This window comes from Pseudophryne corroboree, chromosome 7 (assembly GCF_028390025.1).
Source record: "Pseudophryne corroboree isolate aPseCor3 chromosome 7, aPseCor3.hap2, whole genome shotgun sequence".
NCBI lineage: Eukaryota > Metazoa > Chordata > Amphibia > Anura > Myobatrachidae > Pseudophryne > Pseudophryne corroboree.
The window spans coordinates 159,563,295-159,589,867 of record NC_086450.1 but is presented as its reverse complement, the minus strand read 5'-3'; the positions used below and the strand labels follow the sequence as shown (position 1 = coordinate 159,589,867).

Below are 26,573 nucleotides of genomic sequence, written 5' to 3'. Positions count from 1 at the left end.
TTTTTCTTTCTTTTCACTGTAAAAGCATGTTGTGACTGCTGGAGCCAAAGTTCCAACTGTGCCTTCCTACACCGAGCAATGGGGAAGGGATGTTAAGTTAAAATGGGTATTATTTACACAGACCTTTTCTAATCACAGTTTCATATTTCCCTTTTCTGGTAATTGCAAGCTCTGAGGGACAGCGTATCACTGTGTTTTGAATACCTTAACGTAAAGCTAAATGTGTGCCCATGGGCCACACACAATGGAGGCAGACCTTTTGTCTACTGAATCACCTTTCACAAGCTTACACCCTTTTAATTCACTAGGAACTAAATGTGAAGTTCCTTATAGATGTCATTAGTCTCGTGTGAAGTGATAAGTCATATTTTACGTAATATTGGATCAACATCCATTAATTAACTTGTGATATTCTTGTAACTTTAATATTCTTGATAGTACTTACAGAGGCTGAGAGCTGCATGTAAGTCTATTTACGGGATGTAGTCGGGAACCTGGCGGTCGGTATCCCGACTGCCAGAATGCCAGCAGCACCACCGCAGCTATTCACACTCCTGGGTGTCAACGACATCCATGGAGTTGGAATAGAACCTGTGGCGAGCGCAGTGGGCCTGCAAGGGGCTTTGTTTTGCACAAGCCCCCCTGCTGGCATTCTGTCGGTCCGTATCCCGGCGTCCGTATTTAGACCGCCGAGATCCTGTACCCAACCCCTATTTACGGTTTAGCGTCAAACTCATCCTAGCCGCATCTCAACTTCTGACTGAGGCCCTCATTCCGAGTTGATCGCATGTAGCAACTTTTTGCTGCTCGTGCGAACAACTAGACCAGTGTTTTCCAAACTTTTTTGAATCATAGCGCCCTAGAATATCAGAGTTTTTTTCACGGCTACCCCTAGGCCAAAAATTTCTTACTGAGAAATTTAGAAAGAAATATTACATTAAGTAGATTGCGTTTATATGTCATCCTTAGGGTAAGTTGTGTGGTGAGGGACAAGATTTGCTTCTGTTCGGCCACATATTTTATGGCTGGCAGCCACCAGCACTGGTTTTACCTATTGACCATGAATAATTTGAATTGGTCCTGGACCACCAACCCAGGGCACCCCTGCAAGTGTCCCGAGGCACCCCAGGGAGCCATGGCACACAGTTTGGGAACCTCTGAACTAGACACCACTTATGGCGGAGTGTATTCTAGCATAGCAGGGCTGTAATCGCTTGTGCAGCCCTGCTATGCTAAAAAAGTTTCCTGCAAAACAAGACTTACTTACCCTGTGCGATGGATCCAACAACGAAGGTCCCGGGATTGACGTCAGACATCCGCCCTCCAAACTCCTGGGCACGTCTGCCTTTGGATCTCCACGCCCGGAAAACGGTGAGTATCCACCCCGGAACGCCTCCCCGCTGTCAGTCTTCTTGCGATCGCGCTAGCGATCACTTTCTTCTGTCTTCTGGTCATTGTCCGGCAACGGCTGCCGCTGGGCATCGAAACGCGCGCGCAGTGCGGGCGCCACGCATGCGCACTTTCGCACTACAGCGAATAGCCACTGCATGCAAACGGTTCGGAATGACCCCCTGAGTGGATATAACTGGGTGACAACTGGGCATTTTACATGTAGGCTAAGTGTCCTGAAAGCTTGTCGTGGCTGTGACGATTGAATTGTGAGCTATTTAGAGATGAGTGTATGCAGAGATCGGTTTGATTCAGATGAATGTGTCCACTAAAGATGGAGATGATGATGGCAACTTCCACTGCTGATGGGTATGGGAGATGCAGCCAACTCTGAATACAGACTGAGATCTGTATAAGTATGCAAAGCAGCCGCCCTGCGCACAACTCTGAATTGGCACTACATTGTGTGCCTATGGTATTTTATCTTTGTGTGCTTTGACAGAAAGAATCCAAATATATAGATGGGGCAGATGTACTAAGCCTTGGAGAGTGATAAAGTGGAGAGAGAGAAACTACCAACAAACCAGCTCCTGACGGTCATTTTTCACACGCTGTGCCTAATTCAGACCTGATCGCTACTCTGTGAATTCGCATAGGTTTGCGATTGAAAAGTCACTGCCCAGACAAAGTGAAAATCCACCCCGTGCAAGTCTGCGTACGCCGTGTGAAAAGCTATGCAAATGCCGGTCAGCTGCAAATCTGTTCGCAACTCACCATCAAATATTTTTTCCAGTCTGTGTCTGTAGCCAAGGACTTACTCCTACAGTACAAAAGAAACAGGCTGATCGGGCTGGAGCTGACGTCACACACCCTCCCAGAAAACGCTTGGGAACGCCTGCGTTTTTCCTGACACTCTGAAAACGGCCAGTTAATACCCCTAAATGCCCGCTTCCTGTCAATCAGCCTGCGTTCGCCTGCGATTTCTTTCGCAGTTTGGCCTCGCAAGTGCGCATTACGATCCATACACATGCGTTCGATAATCGTCCGCCTTGCGATTTCGCAAAACAGTGAACAGTTCTGAATTAGGCCCACGGTCTGTAGCATGGCAGTTAAGAGCTGATTGGTTGGTACTTTTATCTCTCTTCACTTTAGTTCTCGCCAAGTTTAGTACATCTACCCCATAGTGTTTCAAATTCTTATTTAAATTCTTGTATGAAGAACCTGTTTCTCTTGAATTCAGGTCATGATTTTTTTTTATTTTATTTTTAATCAGACTGCTATAATTTCACATTAAGACAACTATTTAAATTGTCCTTAAGGTTTTTCTGCATTTTGCACAATTGTGACCATAGAAATGTTGTTCTCCTGGAAGAAAGTGCTGACACCGAAGCTGTCAGGAGTTATCATTCTCTCCTCTATTTCTTCACATTACTTCAGGTCCTTTCTTTGCGGATAAGCCCTGTGGCTTCATAAACCTCACCTTGTTCCAATTGCTTAAATAGTGGCCAGAGGGGAAAAATTAATGTTGATGTCAAACGCAATAACTACTGACATATATTTCTGCCTTGCATTGCATTAGGGTAACCGTAACTTTCCCCATCGTCCTTAGCGCTAGGTGTTAAATGGAAGTGTTTTAAGAGTCTCCAAACCCCACAGATCATCCATTAACAATAGAGATACTGGCTTTGTGCTATGACAAAGCTTGTATTAAGCAATTTAACATTTAGCATGAAACATTGGGGCTCTCAATGTCTTGTCTTTCATGGGAATCATTTGTAACAGATTGCTGTTAGAGTATTTTGTTGCTGGTATCACTATATTTATACGGCCTGTTTGCTTAGTGCTTATTGCATGTGTATACAGAACAGATTATAGGAAGAAACATTTATGTATTAAGGTAAATTAAAACTAATTAAAGACAAGTTTTTTTTTTTTTTTTTTAAATACCTGGCTTCCCTCATGCCACGCTTCATCAGTTTTAATTTGCTTTACAGAGTCAAGTAACAGCATGTAAACAAGGTATACATAGTCCATAGCTGTACACAGAGTAATCATTAAAGGTTTATTCAAAGGGAATAATGACTTTAAGTCATAATGCTGAGCACTACGAAGTGCAAGAATAGGGTTTCTTTTAGAAATTACTTGTTTTAAAACCCTAAAACACACTGTTGGGAGAATTCAATTGCGACCTTAGTGGGTCCCGGAAAAAATCCTGATAAGTGCTGGCATCGGGCTGCTTTGGGGCTGATTGGATAGCTCAGGGGCAGGGGTGTTTTTACAGAGGAAACACGGCTCGGTAGGATCAGGCATTGTGCCGGAGTCTACTGTGTACGAGCAGGTCTCCGAAAACATTGCGCCCGCCATGTTCTGGAAACTAATTTCACTACTGCGCATGCACAGTGGCCATTTTGGCTGTGTTTATTGCCGCAGTGCCCAACGTAGGACTCCGGAAAGTTAAGTATTATAACATGGGTGCGGTGTGGGCACCCCTGCACCCATTATAGAAACGGCAATGCCCTGGGGGATAAATAATCCCACGGCAAATTACCATGGGCAGTGGAATGCCACCTATTATGTATGCAACTTCCACAATCACGGAAAAACATAGGGTTGTCCACTGTTCAAAATGGTTACAGAAAATAAGGAATCATCACTCTGTGAAATAGCAGTAGCTGTCCATTTCTGAGTTTTAAGCAGAATATATCAGGCAAGTTTTATACCAGTAATATTGTAATACGACCATAAATATTTAGCTTAGGCCATATCATCTTTGATTATAGATAGCCGTTGATGGGGGAGGTGGGCTAAAAGGATCCAAAAAGCCAATTCATGTAAATTTTAAGTTTTTAATCTTTTAAATGCAAGTATTTCTGCATTTATTTATTTTTGTAGTAACTAGATCACTGTCGCATTTCAGGGTCCTATTTACAAGCTCAGTGCTTAACCTGGCTGAACTTGTTGCTCTCCGACCTGACCTTGGGAAGCTGAAAAAGGTCCTGTATTTCCATGAAAACCAACTGGTTTACCCTGTGCGAAAAAACCAAGACCGAGATTTCCAATATGGCTACAACCAAATCCTTTCATGGTAGGTATTTATTTATATTTGTAAGAGTACGTTACTGATGGCCTGCGTGAGTTAACCAGCAGCAAATTCTGCCTAATAGGAGTCTTTCAGTTGGCCAATATAGATCATTGGTGATAGTGAATAACATGGATCTCCCTGGGTGCTTAGTTAATTTACAGTTATATCTTTATAAATCAGGAACAAAAAATGAATCACTTAAAATAGCTACATGCATGACAAGATTCTATGGTCTTGTTTTAAAGTAACTGTTACATTAAAGTGTAAGCAGGTAGAACACTGACTTTTTCATTCTTTCCACCTTGCGTATTTCAAATCAAATTTGCAATGCTGCAAAATTAAGAGTAGTACTAGTTTCCCATAAACAGTATTCAAAACTGGAACATGGAAGTGTACTTACAAATGCCCTGGGCAGGTTAATAACACGTCTGCGCAAATACGAAACTCCACCAGAACTGCATGTTTTCCACTTTCTCAGCTGACCTTTACCTTGACCTGTTTCTGTGCTCATCGCTAACGACACAATTGCGTTCAGTATACCAACTCCAAAATCCCGCCTGCCGACAGTGCCGCCAGCTGGAATCCCGGCTCACCAGGGCTATTCCCACTCGTGGGTGTCTACGACACCTATAGAGTGGTAATAGATCCTGCGGCGAGCGCAGTGTGCCCGCAGGGGTCTCTTAGCGCTTGCCCCGCTGCTGGCATTCTGACAGATGGGATGCCGCTCTCGGGATATGGACAGCCAGCATCCCGTCTGCCGGTAATACATACTGAACGCCTTGTTACATGTACACCTTTCCTTCCCAACACTTTTCTTACTCTGATTAGCACCATTATGAACCACTATACTCCTACATGCATTAGTGCAAGTTGGTAAATTGTGGGTTGAGCCGTGTGTGTATTTGTAGGCATTTTTTCATTCCCAGAAGCGTTATTAAAGTATTACTATGTTTTAATCTGACTGGCAGGTCTTCTTTTAAGGTTTTTCTATTCTGCGATCTTTTCGTTTGATATTTGTTTTCCTTAACTGACTTGCATCACTACATTTAATTGCTACCCTTTACTAATTGGTGTTTCCTGACACATAGGAATCTGCAGACATTGCAATGTATAAAATCAGTTTTCCCCTTTCTTTAAGACCTGACCATAAACCTGTGATGCGATATAAACATACAGATTACATGGAAGAAGAAAACATGGATTTTGCTAAATTTTATATAAATGTCATTTCTGCTGAAAAAAATAACTTGTAATCCTCTGCTAATCATTTACATTTATTTAAGACTTTATTACCTCAAAATGGTATTTGCTTATTTGTTCATATTACAGCAGAATTCATACATTAAACGTAATTTTATATTTTCTTTACCATACAACTTGTAAGTTTGTGTTGGTTACCCCTTTTGCCGATTTTGCTATTTTATGCTTTCTATACTTAAAAAACCCCAAAAACTCTTTGATGACTTCATACCATAAACACATTAGTTCTCCTTTATTAACATTACATTTGGTTGCAGAATGAGCCCTGAACCACAGCAGCAAATCAATCATTAGTTTTTTTCCTGCCTAAAGAGAGTTTAAAACAAAATATAAAAAATTAAAGCACACATCTCATAGGTTGTTATGGTTTAGAGCACATGGTGACCCTAAATGCACACCTGACCCCCCTGCACGTCAAGGTGCATTGTGATACAACTGCCACACATACAAAAACAACAAAACAGTCATGTGCACTATGAAATTCGGGTGTGGTTCATAGGTCGACCACTATTGGTCGACAGTAAGTTGACACCTAAAATAGGTCGACAGTAACTAAGTTGACACCTAAAATAGGTTGACACAAACATTAGGTTGAAATGACAAAAGGTTGACATAAGTTTATAAAAAAAAATTGGTGTCGTTTTCTTCATAGAGTAACCGGGAACCCCAATTAGTGAACCGTGTCCCCTCGCATGGCTCACAAGCTTTGGGCAAGGTGCCTCGCTCCGCTACTGATGCGCTCAGCACAGGTTACCGTTCCCAATTGTAGTCCACGTGGATCGTAAAGTATGAAAAAGTTCAACAGTTTTATAAAAATTGTGAAAAACTCATGTCGTACTTTTGTCATGTCGACCTAGAAACCATGTCGACCTAATGCATGTTGACCAAAGTGTGGTTGACCTAGAGACCGGATACCATGACATTCACTACATAGTATGGGAGTGTTGAGCAAAGGTATAATTTAAAATCAAGATAAAACCTTACCTGTAGTAGTGTCATTAGTTCTTTCATGAACATTAAAGCTCAACTATATGATTATTAAGCATAGAATTTCTTTAGATGAAAGAGGAAAATAGTAAAATAATAGTATGCCTGTTATAAAGTGTACTAGATGCCGATCCACTGTACTGCTAGCAAGATACTGGCTAGATCAGATGCACAGAGAAATTTACTCAGAATCGTTTTTGGGTGATTAAACAAATCGCTGGAACAAAATGTGTACATTTACTAACAAGAGTTTTCATTTGCATCTTTGTCTTCGGATGGTGTATTTAGTCGCATTATGGCATTTGCGCTTTGTTTTGTTTTCAGTGCTTTTGTTTGGGAAGTAGCTTCATAAGCCACATATGAATGCGCTATCATTTTCAGTAGAATGCCTCAGAAGGCATATGCCAACACAAAGCTAATCACACCTCAGTTTGCACCACAAGTCGCACAATGGATTTCACATGTTGCTTTTTTGGAAGCGGTGCATTGAGGTGCGATTTTTGTGCGATTTTGGTGGTGCTTTTAATGAGTCTAGGGCAAAAAAAGATGTTTGTTCCATGTGAACACACTGAAAAAATAAGTGCATTTATTCAGTGAATTGAGGTGCGACTTCTTTTGCGATTTTGGGGTAACGTGGAGCGATTTGACAAAAACGATTTTTAGTAAATTTTCAATTTCCAGTGATGCCAAAGTTATTTGGATGATGATTTGGTGAATGATGGTGAATTGATACAATTTGGAGTACAACGTTGCATTTGACAAGCAAATTCCATGTGATTTTATCCTTAGTAAATTAGCTATTTGCAAAATTGCATTTTTATTTGGAAAACCCCCCACAAATTGATCAAAAATCGACCATTAGTAAATTACCCCCACAGAGTCCAATGTGTTCCCCAGTTTACACCAGATATCCCAGCAAGAAGCAATGAGCTTTTGCCTTGGTAATCCCTTCATGCCTCCACAACAATCCTTACGGCAGCCCCTGACTATTACAGAAGAATGAGAGAGTGATTGGAGTCGCTACACTTGCCAATGTCAGGCAGACAGGTTTGTTTCAGTATTACCCTCTTATTGGTCGACTTACTACTACTCTCTTTGTTAGGTTTTAGGCTTAAATAATAAAAGAATGACTCCAGCTCTGTTGTGCTGATAATACAGCACCTATTCCAACTGAATAGACTTTCTTCCCCAAAAGAAAATTCAGAGAGGGCTCCTTTTCTGCACATGTTGCTTCTAGAGCAACCTGTTGACTCATGTCTGAGTGGCTGATTTACACCCAGCCGCAGTCCCAATTTTGTTGCAGCTCACCAATATTTTGTTTTCTGCACAAGCGCCAGAGCCTCAATCTGAGCATATGCCACAATGCTGCTGTACATCTGGTTGCATTATGGCGTTAGCCATCAGTAGTTTAAAACTGAAGAATGATTATTGGTGAGGCCAAGGAAACCAGGTGGCCTTTAGACCTACAGGCTGAGGCCAGTTCAGAATGGTAGAATCATTTTCAATTTTTCTATAACGTCCTAGTGGATGCTGGGGACTCCGTAAGGACCATGGGGAATAGACGGGCTCCACAGGAGACATGGGCACTTTAAGAAAGAATTTAGATTCTGGTGTGCTCTGGCTCTTCCCTCTATGTCCCTCCTCCAGACCTCAGTTTGAGACTGTGCCCGGACGAGCTGGGTGCTGTTCAGTGAGCTCTCCTGAGCTTGCTGTGAGAAAGTATTTTGTTAGGTTTTTTATTTTCAGAGAGCTCTGCTGGCAACAGACTCCCTGCATCGTGGGACAGAGGGGAGAGAAGCAGCCCTACTCTCCGAAGCTAGGTCCTGCTTCTTAGGCTACTGGACACCATTAGCTCCAGAGGGATCGTACACAGGATCTCACCCTCGTCGTCTGATCCCAGAGCCGCGCCGCCGTCCCCCTCGCAGAGCCGGAAGACAGAAGCCGGGTGAGTATGAGAAGCAAGAAGACTTCGAAATCGGCGGCAGAAGACTCCGTTCTTCACTGAGGTAACACACAGCACTGCAGCTGTGCGCCATTGCTCCCACACACCTCACATACTCCAGTCACTGTAAGGGTGCAGGGCGCAGGGGGGGGGGGGGGGCGCCCTGGGCAGCATATGGACCTCGTTTGGCAAAAGTACACATATATACAGTTGGGCACTGTATATATGTATGAGCCCCCACCAAGAAAATGTATATTTAAGCGGGACAGAAGCCCGCCGTCGAGGGGGCGGGGCTTCTTCCTCAGCACTCACCTGCGCCATTTTTTCTCCACAGCTCCGCTGAGAGGAAGCTCCCCATGCTCTCCCCTGCAGATACACGGTAGAAGAGGGTAAAAAGAGAGGGGGGGGGGGGGGGCACATAATTAGGCGCAAAAACACAATATAAACAGCAGCTACTGGGTTAACATTAAGTTACTGTGTTATTCCTGGGTTTATAGCGCTGGGGTGTGTGCTGGCATACTCTCTCTCTGTCTCTCCAAAGGGCCTTGTGGGGGAATTGTCTTCAGATGAGCATTCCCTGAGTGTGTGGTGTGTCGGTATGTGTGTGTCGACATGTCTGAGGTAAAAGGCTCCCCTAAGGAGGAGATGGAGCAAATGTGTGTGTGAGTGGTGTCTCTGTCGACAACGCCGACACCTGTTTGGATATGTGAAATTAAGTGCTAAGGTAAATTTATTGCACAAAAGATTAGAGAACAGACAGGGAATCTACCCATGTCTATCCCTATGTCGCAGGGACCTTCAGAGTCTCTCAATGCTCACTATCCAAAATAATAGACACTGATATCGACACGGAGTCTGACTCCAGTGTCGACTACGATAATGCAAAGTTACAGCCATAATGGCAGGAAAGTATTCAATATATGATTATTGTAATAAAAAATATTTTGCAGATTCCTGGTGGCCAGCAGGGGAGGAAGACGTACCCTGGAGCCTCTAGCACGGCGTCCGCTATTTCATAGCACCCCCCTGCCGCTGGCCCACACTTTGTGCCACTCCTTGCCCCCTGCCTCCCTGCCCTGCCGGGCCCGCTATTGGGGGGCACTTTCCCGAGAGCTGGGGACCGTTCGGGGAGCTCCGGAGCCCGGCGGCCTACATCGCCTCCACAGGCCGGGACCTAAAGTTTGACCGCGACCCGCCGTGGACTTCCAGGGCGGCGGAGCGGAAGATCCAGCTTCGCCCGCGCCCACGGCGGACACACCCGCTCGCTGTACCCCCCGGGAAGGCGGCCACTGACCTGTCAGGTCCCCTTCTGGCGACACCGGGGCGCTGGGCGGCTGGGAGGAAGACTTTTCTTTGGCTGCAACACATCTCCCCCTGCACCCGGCGGCCATCTTGGAGGAGGCGAGCTGGTAAGCTGGAGCTCCCTGTCATAGGCAGTGAGCTGTGGTCACTGGCAGGTCCGTGATCTCTGCTGGCTGTCCTCTTTGGCCTGGTTGGAACATACTAAAAGGGACCTGGGATCTCACACCCTTTTCTTATCCTACCTCCAGTATCTATATTTTATTTCTTGAAGGAATACGATTCAATCATATTACAGCTAATATATTAATTCATCTGCCTAACTCCCTCTGCTGGTGGAATTTTATATTGCGACTCATATTATTATATATTTCAAGCTATCTGCTGCTGCACTCACTGCTGTTATTATCTCACTGTTCTGATGATGGACAAATTTGCGGCCAAGCAGGCACGGGGTACTCGTGGCAATCAGATGGATAGAGGCCGTGATAACCCCTCGGTCGATAGCCCTACTTCACCTCCATTGGGTTCGCATTCTAGTCCCCGAGGCCGATCCGAGTCTGCATCTGCAATGGATCCTGCAAAATCCTGCACGACGAATGAGATAACAGATATTCTGTCCCAGTTATTGGACCAAAAACTGGCTCCTCTAAAGGATTCGCTTGACTCCGCTCTCACTCAACTGAACCAAAATGTTCAGCGACTCCCCGAGGCAGAACAGAGAATTTCCGACCTAGAGGATTATCTCACTACGGCTAAGACGGCTCTTTCTGACCAAGAAAAATTCACTGCATCTATTCAGGATAAGCTTGAGGACCTTGAAAACCGAAATAGGAGAAATAATGTGCGCCTCATCGGCCTACCGGAGTAGGTGAAACCTCGTGACCTCATGACGCTCGTTTCTCAGTGGATGCCTCGGGAGCTGGGCTTTGTTCCGAGTTCAGGATCCATAGTAGTGGAACGTGTACACCGTATAGGCCCGGAGCGGCAATCCGCAAATGATAGACCCCGGCCCGTCATACTGAGAGTCCTTAACTACGCTGACAAGGTCATGCTTTTGGACGCCTATAGAAAATGTGCCGACTTGAAATACCAAGATGCTAAATTGCTGCTATTCCAGGACTTTTTCTTTATGGTGGCTTCCAAACGGAGAGAATTCTCGCCTGTCTGCAAGAGACTTTTCGAACTAGGCCACCGCTTTGCGCTTCTTTATCCAGCTAAATTGAGAGTCACTCATGCGGGAAAGGCCTACTACTTTGAGAATCCGAAGACGGTCAAGAACTATGTAGATTCACTATCCCCACACTCCTCTGCCGGGATGGATGATGAAGACTGATATCTCATGGCCTTGTTTCTCCTCATCTTCTTGAACAGTACACATTCAGGTTCTTAGTAACTACTAAGAGTGGGTCCTACCACTGGTTGATATATATTTTGCCTATAGTATATGTGGGTATATAGTCATCTATACCGTATTGTATTTACCAAATCATTCCTTCTTTCTGCGACCACTTATCCTATTGTTCTCAACTCTTCTTGAACTGCTCTCTTCTCTCTTTGACTCTCTCTCTTCCTCCCCTTCTCTGACTTAATCCCACCCCCCCTTTTCTCTTTACTTATTTGTTATTGTTAAGTTTGATTGTTGTACGGTCTTTTGGCACGGTTTCCCGCTACACGCATGTGTTCGGTTGGAATCTATTAGGCGTCTCGGTGGACCGTCCCATAGACCTGTACGCTTTGGTTCGTATAATATTTAAAATATTTTTGAGTTGGGATTTTGATTTAGAAGTTGTTGTAATTTTTTGTATGTCATTGTCACTGTTGCTCCTTTTATCCTTAAGCTGCTTAGGTACAGGCATCAGGCTCACTAGCCCGCTTGCTGGGACGGGCTGGCTGGGTTTCTCCTTATTAGTTAAATGGGAATTTTGGCCTAGAGTAGGTATAGGCTAAATGTCTTTGAATGTTGCCACCTCCACTAGAGTACAGTCCCATATCAAATTTGTAACCTGGAACGTTGAGGGCCTCAACACCCCAGTCAAAAGGAGAAAGATCCTCTCCTATCTTAAACGTCTAAAACCTGACATAGCCCTCTTGCAAGAGACTCATTGGAAAAATACGGACCCTAATGTTGTGAGAGATTCCTGGATAGGGGAATTCAAATCGGCCTCTTACTCAGCCAAACGAAGGGGTGTACTGATTCTTTTTAGTAGACGTCTCACGTACCAAATAAATGAGTCTTAGTGACCCTGAAGGTCGCTATTTATTTATTAAAATCACTATTTTTGGTGTTCTTTACACCTTAGCCACTATATACGCGCCAAATGGTCCCAACTCACTCTTTTTTTCTAACATTTACAACAAGCTGCAAGAATGGGCGGAGGGGGAGATTATTTTAGGCGGAGACTTTAATACTGTCCAGTCTTCGGGTTTGAATAGATCCACATCTGCTAGATCGCATATTTCTACACCGCCCCAATCCCTATCCCTATTGACTGATTCGCTGCGACTCTGCGACCCCTGGAGATGCCAACACCCTGACTCCCGGGAGTACACATTTTACTCCCATCCACATCACTCCTCTTCTCGCCTTGACTATTGGTTAATAGCTGACCCCCTATTGCAGCGCGTGGCTGATACTAAAATAGAACCCATATCATTGTCTGACCATGCCCCAGTGTGGTTTACCCTTAACCTACAGTCCCCTGTCTCTCAATCATACAATTGGAGATTTCCAGCTTATCTTACGAAATCCTCTGATTTTTGCACCCACCTGGAACAAACGTTCCAGAATTATGTAGCAGATAATAGTACACATATGGAGGATATCAATTTGTTTTGGTCGGCTTCGAAGCCAGTGATCCGAGGACATATTATGGAATATGTCTACAGGAGACGCAAGCGGCTTGCGACCCAAATACAGGACCTTGCTTGTAACCTGACCAAAACCTATGACGCACTTTTGTTGCAGGATTCACCCGGCAACCGGCAGGCCTATCTTGCTGCTAAGCAAACGTACGACTCACTATGTACGGAGCGGGCGAGATTCTCGTATGATCTACAACGGAATAGATTTTTTTCGAGGGGGAAATAAATCCGGGAGGTTATTGGCGAACCTGGTACGGTCATACTCCGCTCCTTCTCGTATCCCCCAACTAATCACAGACTCGTCTACAACCATCTTTGATACCCCCTCAATATCTGAGGCCTTCTTACTATATTATAACACTCTCTATGAAGCCCCCCTGGATCATCCGACTCTTGGAATGCAATTCCTTGAGAGGGCAAAACTACCTGTTTTAACGGAAGAGGAAAGACCGAAAAAGAGGAAAAACAGAACCGGAACTACTTTCCCTGATTAAATCATTACACAATGGTAAGTCCCCTGGCCCGGATGGATTTGGGGCAGAGTATTATCGAATTCTGGCCCCCCATCTGTCACCCCATTTATTATCCCTTTTCAATGCACTGTTGGAGGGAAAACCTCCCCCTATGGGATTTGGAGACTCTAGAATTGTGTTATTCACAAAACCGGGAAAAGATCCCCGATATACTCAATCTTATAGACCGATCTCATTATTGAATCAGGACCTGAAGCTTTTCACAAAACTAATTGCAATGAGACTTCAACCAATCTTGAATAGGGTCCTACATCCTGCCCAAACAGTGTTTGTCAAAGGTAAAACCTCAGTTCACAATATCCGCACACTGATTGCAGCAATGTATAGTGCACAACAAACTGCCTGCCCAGATGCTCTTATTGTTAGTTGTGACGCCGATAAGGCGTTTGATCGTGTCTCCTGGTCTCATTTGGTTCGTATTTTTCATGCCCAGCAATTTGGTGAGGAATTCATCCATCTGTTCAAAATGTTATATACACTACCTCAGGCACATCTGACGGTAAATGGCTTAAACTCGTCTGCCTTTACGTTAGGTAGAGGGACCCGTCAGGGATGCCCTCTTTCCCCCCCGCTATTCAATCTAGCCCTAGACCCTTTGATACGTCATTTTATACAAGATCCTACTTGGCAAGGTATTAGGGTAGGTGACAACGAAGTTAAGGTATCTGCTTTTGCGGACGACCTGTTATTATATTTTGCTGACCCCAAACAGGCATTTCCATCGTTACTAACCACACTGCATGATTTTAATTTAATTTCTGGATTTCTTATCAATTTTGATAAGACAGAGGCGCTGGCGTTGGGAGGGGAGGCGGCACGGGATTGGGGTGACTCATTTCCCTTCAAATGGGCCCACAGTTACTTAAAATATTTGGGCCTTCGCATCCCGCCACTCCTCACTGACCTATATACGGTGAACTTTTCTTACCACATTACCCAAATGACGAATGATTTCTTGAAATGGCAACATCTCCCTATTTCTTATCTGGGTCGGTGTCATCTATATAAAATGATCTCCTTCCCTCGACTACTCTACCCCATCCAGATGCTTCCATTTATATTGTCCAAACGAGATGTCCATTCTATTAACAAAGCCCTTACTAAATTTATTTGGGCTAACAAACGTCCCCGCATCTCACTTCTTAAACTAAAACAACCCCTCTCACTTGGTGGTATTAATCTCCCCTGTCCTGAAGACTATTCCCTAGCCGCCAACTATAGATATGCTCTAGATTGGATAGGGGATTGTGACAATTTCTTTAATGGAGCTTTGGAGCAGGCTCTCTCACCTCAACACACTTTGGTACATTTGTTGCATTTTGCTGATATTCCCCCTCAACATGACAGACTTCATAATCCATTACTATATACGCCATGTCATGCTTGGCGTAAACTCAGGAAACGTCTAGGCCTATCCCTATCAGATTCTTTATTTCAGCCTTTGTGGTGTAACCCGCGTTTTCAGGGTGGAGAGGATAATAGGATTGTTCATGGTCAGCATCTCCAGGGCCTCTCCCTTCTATATCAATTTCTGAATACAGAATGCTCCGCGATATTGACTATAGCACAACTAAAAAAAAAATTCCCCACTCTCCATTTTCCCCTGTTTGCCTTTTTCCAAATCCGTAGTTTTGCCACTAGCAAAATATCACGACTACACCCCCCTGATCGCACCTTTCCCCTGGATGGTCTGGTACGACAGTCCCCAGGAGCCCCATATAATACTTCTTTAATTTATTCTCATACTAGGCGGAGGTTGGATCTATCTAAGCTCACAACAGGGATGGCCAAATGGACAGACGACTTCCCAGACACCGATCTTCTGACGGTGATTCGGTGGTGTGGTCTACTAAATAAACAACTAGTCTCATCTTCCTATGCAGAGATGCACTTTAAGATATTACATAGAGCTTACTATACCCCTAGACTTAGGTTTCTCACTGGAGTATCTGATAACTCTTTATGTTTTAAATGTAATTCCCCCGATGCCGATATTATTCATTGTCTCTGGACATGCCCGGTAGTACAGACATTTTGGATGGCAGTCCAAACGTATATTAATATGGAACTTCGCATTTCCTTTAATATCACTATGGCCTGGGCTTTCTGGAACTCCGTGCGGACTCAGGATCCCCCATATTCCAAAGGGACGAAATTACTGTTGGCTCGTGTGGCCGCTGCAGCAAAGAAAACTATTCTATCCCAATGGATACATTCGGAGCCGAAACCCCTTTCCCTCATGTTACCACGTTTAACGTATCTCTACCAAATGGACTGGGTTGATTGTTCCCTGGATGCTGAGTCCTGCGCGCCAAATTTTTTTGCCATTTGGTTACCCTACCTACATACGCTGCCAACTGCTACCAGGGAGTATGTGCGCAGAGTAGTTAGATTAACAACGTGGTATAATATGGAATCTCTCATTCAAGGCTCACTACCCTTTTAAATCTGTCAGCTGTTATTGCATTCCCCCGCTTGAACTATATGGTTGATTGTCCTCTTAACCTTGCCTATACTAACTAAAGTTTGGTTCAGCTTTTTGATTGATAATTTCTGTACACTGCAGTGATTGATGTATTCTTGCAAACATTGTGACATATGACCTGTATTTTATTGCATGTTCCCTTCTCAATAAATATATATATAAAAAAAAAATTAAAAATATTTTGCATATCACTGATGACTCATCTGTCCCTGACACAAGGGTACACATGTTTAAGGGGAAGAAAGCTGAGGTAAATTTCCCTCCTCTCATTAAGAAAAAGAGCGGGAATCTCCAGACAAGAGACTGCAGTTTCCCACAAAGAATTCTCAGGGAGTATCCTTTCCCTACTAGGGCCAGGATACGATGGGAATCTTCCCCTAGGGTGTCACGTTTGCCCAAAAGGTAGCGCTGACTTAACAGCTATCCTCAGGGATCCTGCAGATAGCATGCAGTAAAAGTACTTTGAAGTCCATTTACACACATTCTGGTACACTACTCAGACCGGCGATTGTGTCGGCATGGGTTTATAGCGCTGTAGCAGCGTGGACAGATACCTTATCAGCAGAGATTGAGACCCTAGTATGTATATATATATATGTATATATATAGATATATATATAAAAGATGCTGTCTTAGATATATATATATATAAAACATGCCCAAAGAGACATTAGTCTACTGGGTTCTAGAGTCAACGCTATGTCGATTTCTGCTTGACGTTTCCTGTGGAACATGCAATGGACAGGTGATGCCGACTTAAGAGGCATATGGAAGGTTTACCTTACAAGGCTGAGGATTATGTGGAGAAGGGATCTCGGACCTGGTCTCCACAGCTATGGCTGGTAATTCTGATCTTTTGCCTTATATTCCTGCACAGCCTAGGAAAGCACGACATTATCAAATGCAGTCCTTTCAATCACAAAGAAACAAGAAAGTCCGAGGTGCGTCCTTTCTTGCCAGAGGCAGGTGTCAAAGTCAGAAAAATATCACTATGCACACTGCCATATTTGCACCTCATACATGTCCGCGCTGCGCATGCGGGCGCTCTCCCGTGCGTGCGCATACCCGCTGTTACGTGCACCCGCAGGCGCACTGTATGCGCATTTACGGTAGAGTTTCTGTGTGCCCAGTGTGCGACTCAATCGTTACATAATTCAACCATATAATGTATTTTAGAAGTTAATATTCCCCTGAGTCCAACAGGTATCAGTGGGTCTCAAATGGCTCTTTGACCTTAGAGATCCCCCAAACAATAGTTTGCATGTTGTGAGGGCTTCACATCTTCATATGCATAGCTAAAGCACAGGAATAGTAATTGAAGATTAATTGTATTCCGAATCAGTATCTTTCCCGCAGACAGAGTACAATAGCCTTTAATTACACTGAGCTTTGAGACTCAATGAGGAGGGCCAACACCTGTGTTTACGAAATGGGGCTGGATTTGTATACAGAAGAATGATTGCTGAGATGTCATTGTCTCAACTGAGAGTGGACAGTGGGACAGTATTCGCCAAACAATAGCTTCCCACAAGACAGGAATGTGTTGGTCATCACCCATTGTTTTGCATAACCAAGGCCACTGATGCAGCTGGCTCACATGCTGTGAGGGACACACACACACATCTTGTTGTTGACACCCCCCCACAGCTGGAATGAGGGTATGATATACCCACTGGAGATCAGAGGGCTCACTCACTCACTCACACAGCTACCTGACACACAGCAAGCATGGCTGGATCATCACCAGGCTCCTTACGAAAGGCTAAGTACCATAATCTCAATATCTCATGGCTGATTGGCATAGAGTAGTTTTAAATGTGTGTTTTGTGGTGGGGTAGTTGTGGAATGATGGGTAAGCATAGAGTGGTTGGTTTGGAGAAACAAATGGCTTGGGGATGGTGAGGCTTGCGCAGCTGTGTGATTGTAACTTGTTTGTGCTGAATACTCTGTGAAGTCTGTGATGAAGTGGAACATTAGACAACCTGTAGCATAGCATTTGTGGTATTTGTTTGCCTATGGAGATTTAATAAGATGGTTCTAGGAAGTTGGATTGAAATTGTGAAAGGTGATTTAGATTGTTTGGAATTGTAAAATCAGAACATATGCATTGTTTTGAGGCTTGGACATTTTGGAATAAAATGGAGTCTTGTGTTTTCTGCTATGTGATTGTGGTGTAGTAGAGAGTGCCATGTGTTTGGACCTGCAAATCTAAAATGGCTGCTGCCGGGTATTTTCCCCTCCCCCTTTCAGCCATGTGGTGTAGTCTTTGGAATCAAGTGGAGTTTTCCCAAAATGGAGTCTAGCTTCTGCCCCATGCGGCATTGTAGGGACAATTGTGTTGCTGGGTGTTGTGTATATAGGGACAGGCAGCATGGGTAAGCTCAAGTACTTTCTAAACAAAGATTCTCAGCATTGACTGACTGCGCAGCGATTGTTCCTCACATGTGTAAGTGTTTCTCCGCAATCATATTAATCTTCTTGTTACTCTGAGCCAATCTCTCTCTCTCTCTCCTTCTCTTTCTCTCTTATTTTCCCTTAAATAGTAATTGTATTGTATTGTATTGTATTGTATTTCCTGTGTAGTTATCTGGTTAGGTAGTCTATGTTATATTGTAGTGTATGACCTGTATTGTGTTAAATTCTTTTGCAAGTATATCATTCATAATATATATTTAGGCGTTGGACCCTGAGCACGGTATCTGTGTATTTCTTATAGTATTAAGTAATCTCAGAGCGTCAGTGACGCTCGAACAGCTTTAAAGGTAATAAGGTTATACTGTGTTGCATCTACACTCTCCCACTACACAGAGGTTTACAGTATAAGTACATTCCTTAAGGTATAGTTAAGGGAGTACCCTTGCGGTACTTTTTACGCCAATTGCGTACTGTGTTCTTTAACCTTTAACGTGTTTTTAATAGGACAAATATTATAGTCATTGTCAATTGGGGGCTCGTCCGGGATTCACATATCTGCACTAGGTAACTTCAGCAGACATTATCGGTCAGCAAAGAGTGGAAGGTAGTATCCCTCGTTAAACCGTTTGGAGGTCGGGGATACTGCAGTGCTGACCAGATAAGCGCCTGCTTCACTTGGTAAGGAGTGCTGAGGGAATTCGGGAACTGGAAGGTAAGAACAGTACGTTATTGTCTTTGTAAATCTGGTTTTTATTTCTATTTGGTGCCAACTGCACACGCAGATTGGATGGTTTGTCTGTTTAAATAGGTTTAAAATTATTTTATAATCGCTCTGCATAGCGTGATAACTAAAAGGGGCTGGCATGATGATTTTTCTTTGTGACAAAAGGTCTGTCTCCCATTTTGTGTAAACCTCATGGATGGGGGAGGAGCAGCGGCCATTTTGGGAAGGTCAAATTTCCCCCCCCCCTAAAATGGCTGATTTTCAAGAAATAATCAGCCATCCACTGTCAAAAAGAAATCATCATTTAATGAGTTTTTTTTCAATGCATTTGTTTAGTCCATATCATAGTCAATCATAAGTAGTTCAGATACAGTTTAATAACAGTTAATAATAAATTAAATATTTGATTTAAGAACGATACACAGATAAAACAAAGTTGTTGTTTTTTTTTTTTTTTTTTCTTTTGGTTTCCTTACCACCCTACTCTGCTTGGTGCAGGATGGCCATTGAAATGCAGATGAACCTGTGTGACTGGTTAGGTTCCCTAGCAGTGTTGAAATAAATCGCCTTTTACAGAGTTACTGTAGTTAAAAAGCAATTCATATGCAAATTAGAAGCACTGAATAAGGTCTAAATGTCTATATGTCTGTGCTTACATCAATGTATGTTATTAGATTAAATTTAGAATTGCATTTTCATCTGTGTACTTTCACATATCTCACCTTCCTGTTTGCCATTTGCATTGATAAACGTGCTAAAAGAGATTTGCCGCTATTTTATAGTTTAAGAGTAAAGGTAACATAGTTAAAGTATAGACAAACACACAGTTTTTGCCTGGGAGATAAGGCGAAGTCAGTGTGGTGTGCGGTAGATGATCAAGGATCATCTACATTGATAAACATATAAATTGTGTTACGGTGGATCTTTATTTTGCGTACACATGTCTCTAACAAAAACTGAGATTTGTGCACGCAAACCAAAGGCCGACGCACGCAGCGTAAATTACGCAACGGAGCGTCTGGGTACGCCCACGTAACTCAAAACACAAGTTTTTCTCCTCTCCTCTCAACGCGATAAGTAGCGCCACGCGGTAAATAACGCCAGGCGATAAATCGCACAAATCTAGTTTAACATTCCAAATTTAAATTAACAGATCCTTCTCCTAATTGGTAACACATCTGGTCTAAAGAAAAATTTCTGCGCAGAAATAGAAATAGAAACAAAAGTGTATATGCGGTAAGTGAGTGTTTGTTTTTACAATTTTTAAGGTTGAACCACAAGAAAAGTCGAGTACTCGTGAGGTACATGCGTGTAAGTGACGTACATGGTGGCTAGGGAGGCATCCCTGGTTAAATATACAATTTGAGCATTAGAGTGTAACAGACCAGGAGGTCATACTGTAACAGACCAGGAGGTCATAACAGACCAGCAGGTTCAGGTACAGCAGACAAGGAAGTCCGCTATACAGTCCACAGGCACAACACCAAGAAAGGGTTGGTGCAACACCCATATAGGCCATATAAGCTCTGGCTGAAGGAATTCGCAGCCGAAATTTTCGATTCCGTTGGTCGCTCAGTACATAAGATTAGTTGCTTGTGCACTAAACGATTGTACCGCACGTAATTGTGTACATTAGTTAGTAATCTGACCTAGTACCATTAGAGTAAAGGGGTCACAAACGCTATTTGTACATTCTAACGTGATTTGTGTAAATTTTTTTATTTTAAGGGAAGTTCGCTGCTCACTCAGGAACTATCCAGCAACCAATAGTTACTGGAAAGAGTAAGTGTTCTTCGGATCACCCTCACAGGTTCCAGTAAATAGAGGTTCAGGTCGCAGGGGCCCTAGGTCGAGTACGCCAGCACCATATCGGTGTGATCAGGTCGTATTGGTCGGCGTGGGCGAGTGAGTGGGGTACTCGGTAAACCGCCACCGTCAGCCTATTTTGAACATTTTGGTTTGCGTAAGGGTTGGCTGAATAAAGCAACACTTTCGAACTATGGGGGCCACTTGTTCAGGTAGGGGGCGATCAACCTCGGTTCGGGTTGATTCAGTGAACCGACCAATTGGGTCGGCAAGGTATGTAATGTGTGAGAAATACGGAAGTCACACAGAAAGTTTATGTGATGAATGGGAGAGAATGACTAGACATGACGGGGAGAAATTCCCAAGAGTAGGTAGCTTCAGCCTAGAAGTGTTAACGAATTTAAGGAGAAGGATAGGTCTCATTAAATCAGCAAAGAGACGAATCAAGCATTATGATCATTTGCAGTTATGGCAACAGGAAGGTGAATTACAAAGAGATTTAATTGACTTACCTAACTTTCATCTTGAGAGGAGAGACATGGCAATGGAGAGGATTATGGTTGCAGAGAAATGGCACAATGTTGTACGATAAAAATGCACTTAGTAACTGTATTAAGAATGAAAGTGTTAAATGTAATAATGTTTATGAAAATGAAAGTGTAAAAATTACAAATGTTAACCTGTGCAAGTCGCAACCCATGTTAAACTTCCCTCAGGATTACCAACAAGAAAGTGAGCCCAGAACGATGTCGGCACCTCTTCCAGAAGCCATCCTACAAGACATCCAGGTGGACGCGACCAAATTGGTAAAGGCAATAATCAAACCCCCTAACGGAGGGTCAGGTGAGGTCGTGTCCACAGGTACGTACAATGTTTTATATCACGCACAAACAAATGTACCCCATATTGTAAGACCAAAACAAGGTGATGTAATTGAGTTTAGTCCTGTCAGGGTGAATCACAGTCCCCAATGGGAAGACTGACGATCAGGGAATCATTCCCGTCAAGGACAGTGCAATGCGCCATCCCTGGTCCCGGACAGAATTGAGATCAATCATGTCTGATTACCCAGATCCTAGGAAAGATCTAAGTGTATGATCAAAGATTCACAAAAGGTATATGAACCCCCTAGACAACGACATAATCATGGTATCCAAGGAGTCAGAGAAGTACAGGGAAAGCGGTTGATGGTGATGAGCATCCAAGCGTTTGAGGAGGCATCAAATCAACCAAAACCCCAGGCCATTGGCACATGGAGGAACTTAAGGATTTGTGATCTGTGCAAAAGAGAAGGGCATTATGCCAGTAACTGCAACAGCCCACATAAAATCAGACCCCCTAGACATGAAAATGAGCAAAAGTTAGGACACACCAAATTATAATCAGGGATCATATAGGAAGAATTTTGGGCCACACCCATAATATGTGGTCAGGAAAGGTGATCATTAGAACTGATGGTAAGCCTGAGGTAACGGTTAACAAATAGGGAGGTCATTCACTGAAGACACAGGAATGACCAGGTGAAACGTTGTAAATGTATTTGTGAAAATGTTTTTTTTTTTCTTTCTCTCTCTCCCCATCTCTGACGATTATTGGTAAGAACTCAAACATTGCATATCCGCTTGGTCTTTGCAGAAGTCTACCAAACCCCAGCATGACCTATCCGCATCAATGTATCCTGGCCAGATACAGAAAGTGGAGTATGGTGCTGGGGGGAGGGACGGCGCAAAGAAACCATTGGACATGTAGATATGACAGCCTGACGATCTGACAATGTTTTAAAAAAATGTTTGAAAAATGTTTTTTTTTCTCTTTTCCTATTGTATTGTTGGTTATTGGAGATTTATGTAATATATATATGCATATGAAGTGTTCTCTCTCTCTTTTGTTTTTTTTTTCTCTCTTCTCACTCATGTTTTCATGTTTTAAAGATGGTATGTCACACATCAGTTAGACAAATGGTAATGCAAGATTTTTGCTCCTTACAGAGAGATCGCTGATTTGAAAGAATATTGCATCACCGGAATGTTCGTTTAGAAGACTGAGAGACAGCACCTTTTGAGATGACGACAGAACAAGAAGAACAACAAGACTAGAGAACTAATCATCGTAACAAGTTTCTCTCCCCCTCAAACTGATTTTCTGTACCCCATTACAAATTTCTTCTTTTCTCCTCCTGTAAGACGGACTTGCCCCAAGAGACTGTGATATGGATTTTCCTGTTGACCATGATGTTGACCAGAGCAGTCTGTTTCGGTGAGAGTATCAGTGAGGTCGTGAAAGGATCCAGAAAGGTCCTGATGATAAAGATGGAGGTGTAAATTTCCAATAGCAACCCAATCACCAAGCAAAGGCGAGTACCGGAAACGATCTAGCAGCCATGTTATTTGTAAACATTTTTCTTTTAAGGATTATTAGCTGAAGAAAACTGTATCTGTAGGCTCTGTAACAACGTAGTTGAGGATGGGTGCATTAAGAAATGCCAAACCAGTTTTAATATCCATACGGACCGGCATCCATGGAGTGACTATCACTCCTTAGTGGGTAATGTGTTAAATAAAACAGATTGTTGGGTATGCTCTCAAGCACCTCAAGGTCATAGCAAATCAGGGCTAGTACCATTTCCTTTAACGGTAGGGGAGGTACTTGAGCTAAAGGGTGGGAGGCCGGTGGACAGGAGGTTTAATATCTCCAGCCCTCCTAGTTTGAAGCTCCACCAATACCATGTGGATAGGTCCCTATTAGGTTTTAACATCTCCAATCCCCGAAAGCCGGGAAATTGGGAAGTGTCATGGAGTAACCAAACCATGACCTTTTCGCATAGAGCAGATAGAAAGCCTACAGATACAGAGCTTATACGCCACATAGCCAGTAGAGGAAAATCTTTCCGATATAGGTATACCTTAGGAAATAGGATTACGAGAGTTGGAGAGGTATCACTAGGATACTGTGCACATATCGTACAAACTGATACGTGTACTAAGCAGATGGGAGAATTAGGATTAGGATATTTCACATGGAAGATGTGTAACATGGTTATGTCCTACTCCGTCCCATATGTTCTCCCCGATGATGCATATTTCATATGCGGGAGGAAGGCGTATAAGTGGCTTGCCCCAAACTCTGAAGGATTGTGTTATATTGGAAAAGTACTACCTGAGGTAATGAGTCTAAGGAGTGAGGAAACTGTAATCCCAATGGACTTGATTTATGACCCAACGGTAGAAACAATGATGTAATGAAAATGCGATTATACGGTCCGTTTCTTTCACCTGTTTTTCCGTTTTCCTCCAAGGTAAAAAGACCCACTTGGACGAGGAATTTGATGAGCCGATATACAGACAACAGATGGATTAAAGAAGAAGTTCTGACAACCTTATACACAGATTTTTGATGAACTATGCCATGGATCCCCAGTTTCCCTAGAAATTTTAAAATTACGCTAGCCCAACACTTTTGTAAATCTATGGACATTGACAGCTTTTGCTCGCACCTAATGGGCAAAAGCACAAAGAAGACTGCATTCAACAGACACCGAACAAGACCTCAATCGACGAATGTTCATTAACCTGACATAGAATACCACTGCATTTACCGTAATTATGTCTTATCTTCATCTCTACAACCCTCAGGTAATTATACACATAGTCGATAGGGAATACAGGCACAGATATCAGCAAGCACATATTCCCCCATTCATGTATCATCAACTAAAATGTGCTCCCCCATTTTGTTACAACCAAAGCCGAAAAGAGCTCGGTAAAGTTTGACAGCCCATCCACAGACCCGTACCACGGGATAAGAAGGAATTCAAATGTATACTTCGCAATACCTCGAAGCTTGATTTAAAACACGTACGGCACGATGATACATGACCCCCCAAACATGGATTCATACACACATGCTTTTGCTATCTCACTAGGTCATACCCTTTTCACACCTTCTCTTTCTCCTCCCCAACCCAACCATGGAAATGTATTTACACTTGACATATATTTTTCTCCTTTTGAAATGTTTTAGGAAGTGGCAGTTATTGTTGACTGCCAAAGAGTGGACTGTCAAAGTCAGAAAAATATCACTATGCACACTGCCATATTTGCACCTCATACATGTCCGCGCTGCGCATGCGGGCGCTCTCCCGTGCGTGCGCATACCCGCTGTTACGTGCACCCGCAGGCGCACTGTATGCGCATTTACGGTAGAGTTTCTGTGTGCCCAGTGTGCGACTCAATCGTTACATAATTCAACCATATAATGTATTTTATAAGTTAATATTCCCCTGAGTCCAACAGGTATCAGTGGGTCTCAAATGGCTCTTTGACCTTAGAGATCCCCCAAACAATAGTTTGCATGTTGTGAGGGCTTCACATCTTCATATGCATAGCTAAAGCACAGGAATAGTAATTGAAGATTAATTGTATTCTGAATCAGTATCTTTCCCGCAGACAGAGTACAATAGCCTTTAATTACACTGAGCTTTGAGACTCAATGAGGAGGGCCAACACCTGTGTTTACGAAATGGGGCTGGATTTGTATACAGAAGAATGATTGCTGAGATGTCATTGTCTCAACTGAGAGTGGACAGTGGGACAGTATTCGCCAAACAATAGCTTCCCACTAGACAGGAATGTGTTGGTCATCACCCATTGTTTTGCATAACCAAGGCCACTGATGCAGCTGGCTCACATGCTGTGAGGGACACACACACACATCTTGTTGTTGACACACCCCCACAGCTGGAATGAGGGTATGATATACCCACTGGAGATCACAGGGCTCACTCACTCACTCACACAGCTACCTGACACACAGCAAGCATGGCTGGATCATCACCAGGCTCCTTACGAAAGGCTAAGTACCATAATCTCAATATCTCATGGCTGATTGGCATAGAGTAGTTTTATATGTGTGTTTTGTGGTGGGGTAGTTGTGGAATGATGGGTAAGCATAGAGTGGTTGGTTTGGAGAAACAAATGGCTTGGGGATGGTGAGGCTTGCGCAGCTGTGTGATTGTAACTTGTTTGTGCTGAATACTCTGTGAAGTCTGTGATGAAGTGGAACATTAGACAACCTGTAGCATAGCATTTGTGGTATTTGTTTGCCTATGGAGATTTAATAAGATGGTTCTAGGAAGTTGGATTGAAATTGTGAAAGGTGATTTAGATTGTTTGGAATTGTAAAATCAGAACATATGCATTGTTTTGAGGCTTGGACATTTTGGAATAAAATTGAGTCTTGTGTTTTCTGCTATGTGATTGTGGTGTAGTAGAGAGTGCCATGTGTTTGGACCTGCAAATCTAAAATGGCTGCTGCCGGGTATTTTCCCCTCCCCCTTTCAGCCATGTGGTGTAGTCTTTGGAATCAAGTGGAGTTTTCCCAAAATGGAGTCTAGCTTCTGCCCCATGCGGCATTGTAGGGACAATTGTGTTGCTGGGTGTTGTGTATATAGGGATAGGCAGCATGGGTAAGCTCAAGTACTTTCTAAACAAAGATTCTCAGCATTGACTGACTGCGCAGCGATTGTTCCTCACATGTGTAAGTGTTTCTCCGCAATCATATTAATCTTCTTGTTACTCTGAGCGAATCTCTCTCAATCTCTCTCTCTCTCTCCTTCTCTTTCTCTCTTATTTTCCCTTAAATAGTAATTGTATTGTATTTCCTGTGTAGTTATCTGGTTAGGTAGTCTATGTTATATTGTAGTGTATGACTTGTATTGTGTTAAATTCTTTTGCAAGTATATCATTCATAATATATATTTAGGCGTTGGACCCTGAGCACGGTATCTG

At 43.2% G+C, this 26,573-nt stretch overlaps 1 protein-coding gene across 7 annotated transcripts in view; it reads left to right on the top strand.

Annotated features, from left to right (window-relative positions):
* GTDC1 (glycosyltransferase like domain containing 1) overlaps positions 1 to 26,573 on the top strand; it is a 654,615-nt gene that overhangs the window by 149,744 nt on the left and 478,298 nt on the right. For 6 of the 7 annotated variants that reach the window (XM_063933742.1, XM_063933736.1, XM_063933738.1 and 3 more), the window contains exon 3: positions 4,307 to 4,474. The exons of the other annotated variant lie outside the window; for it this stretch is intronic. In XM_063933742.1, coding sequence (XP_063789812.1) covers positions 4,307 to 4,474 — 168 coding nt within the window. The remainder of the gene's footprint in view (positions 1 to 4,306; positions 4,475 to 26,573) is intronic. 7 annotated transcript variants of the gene reach the window in all.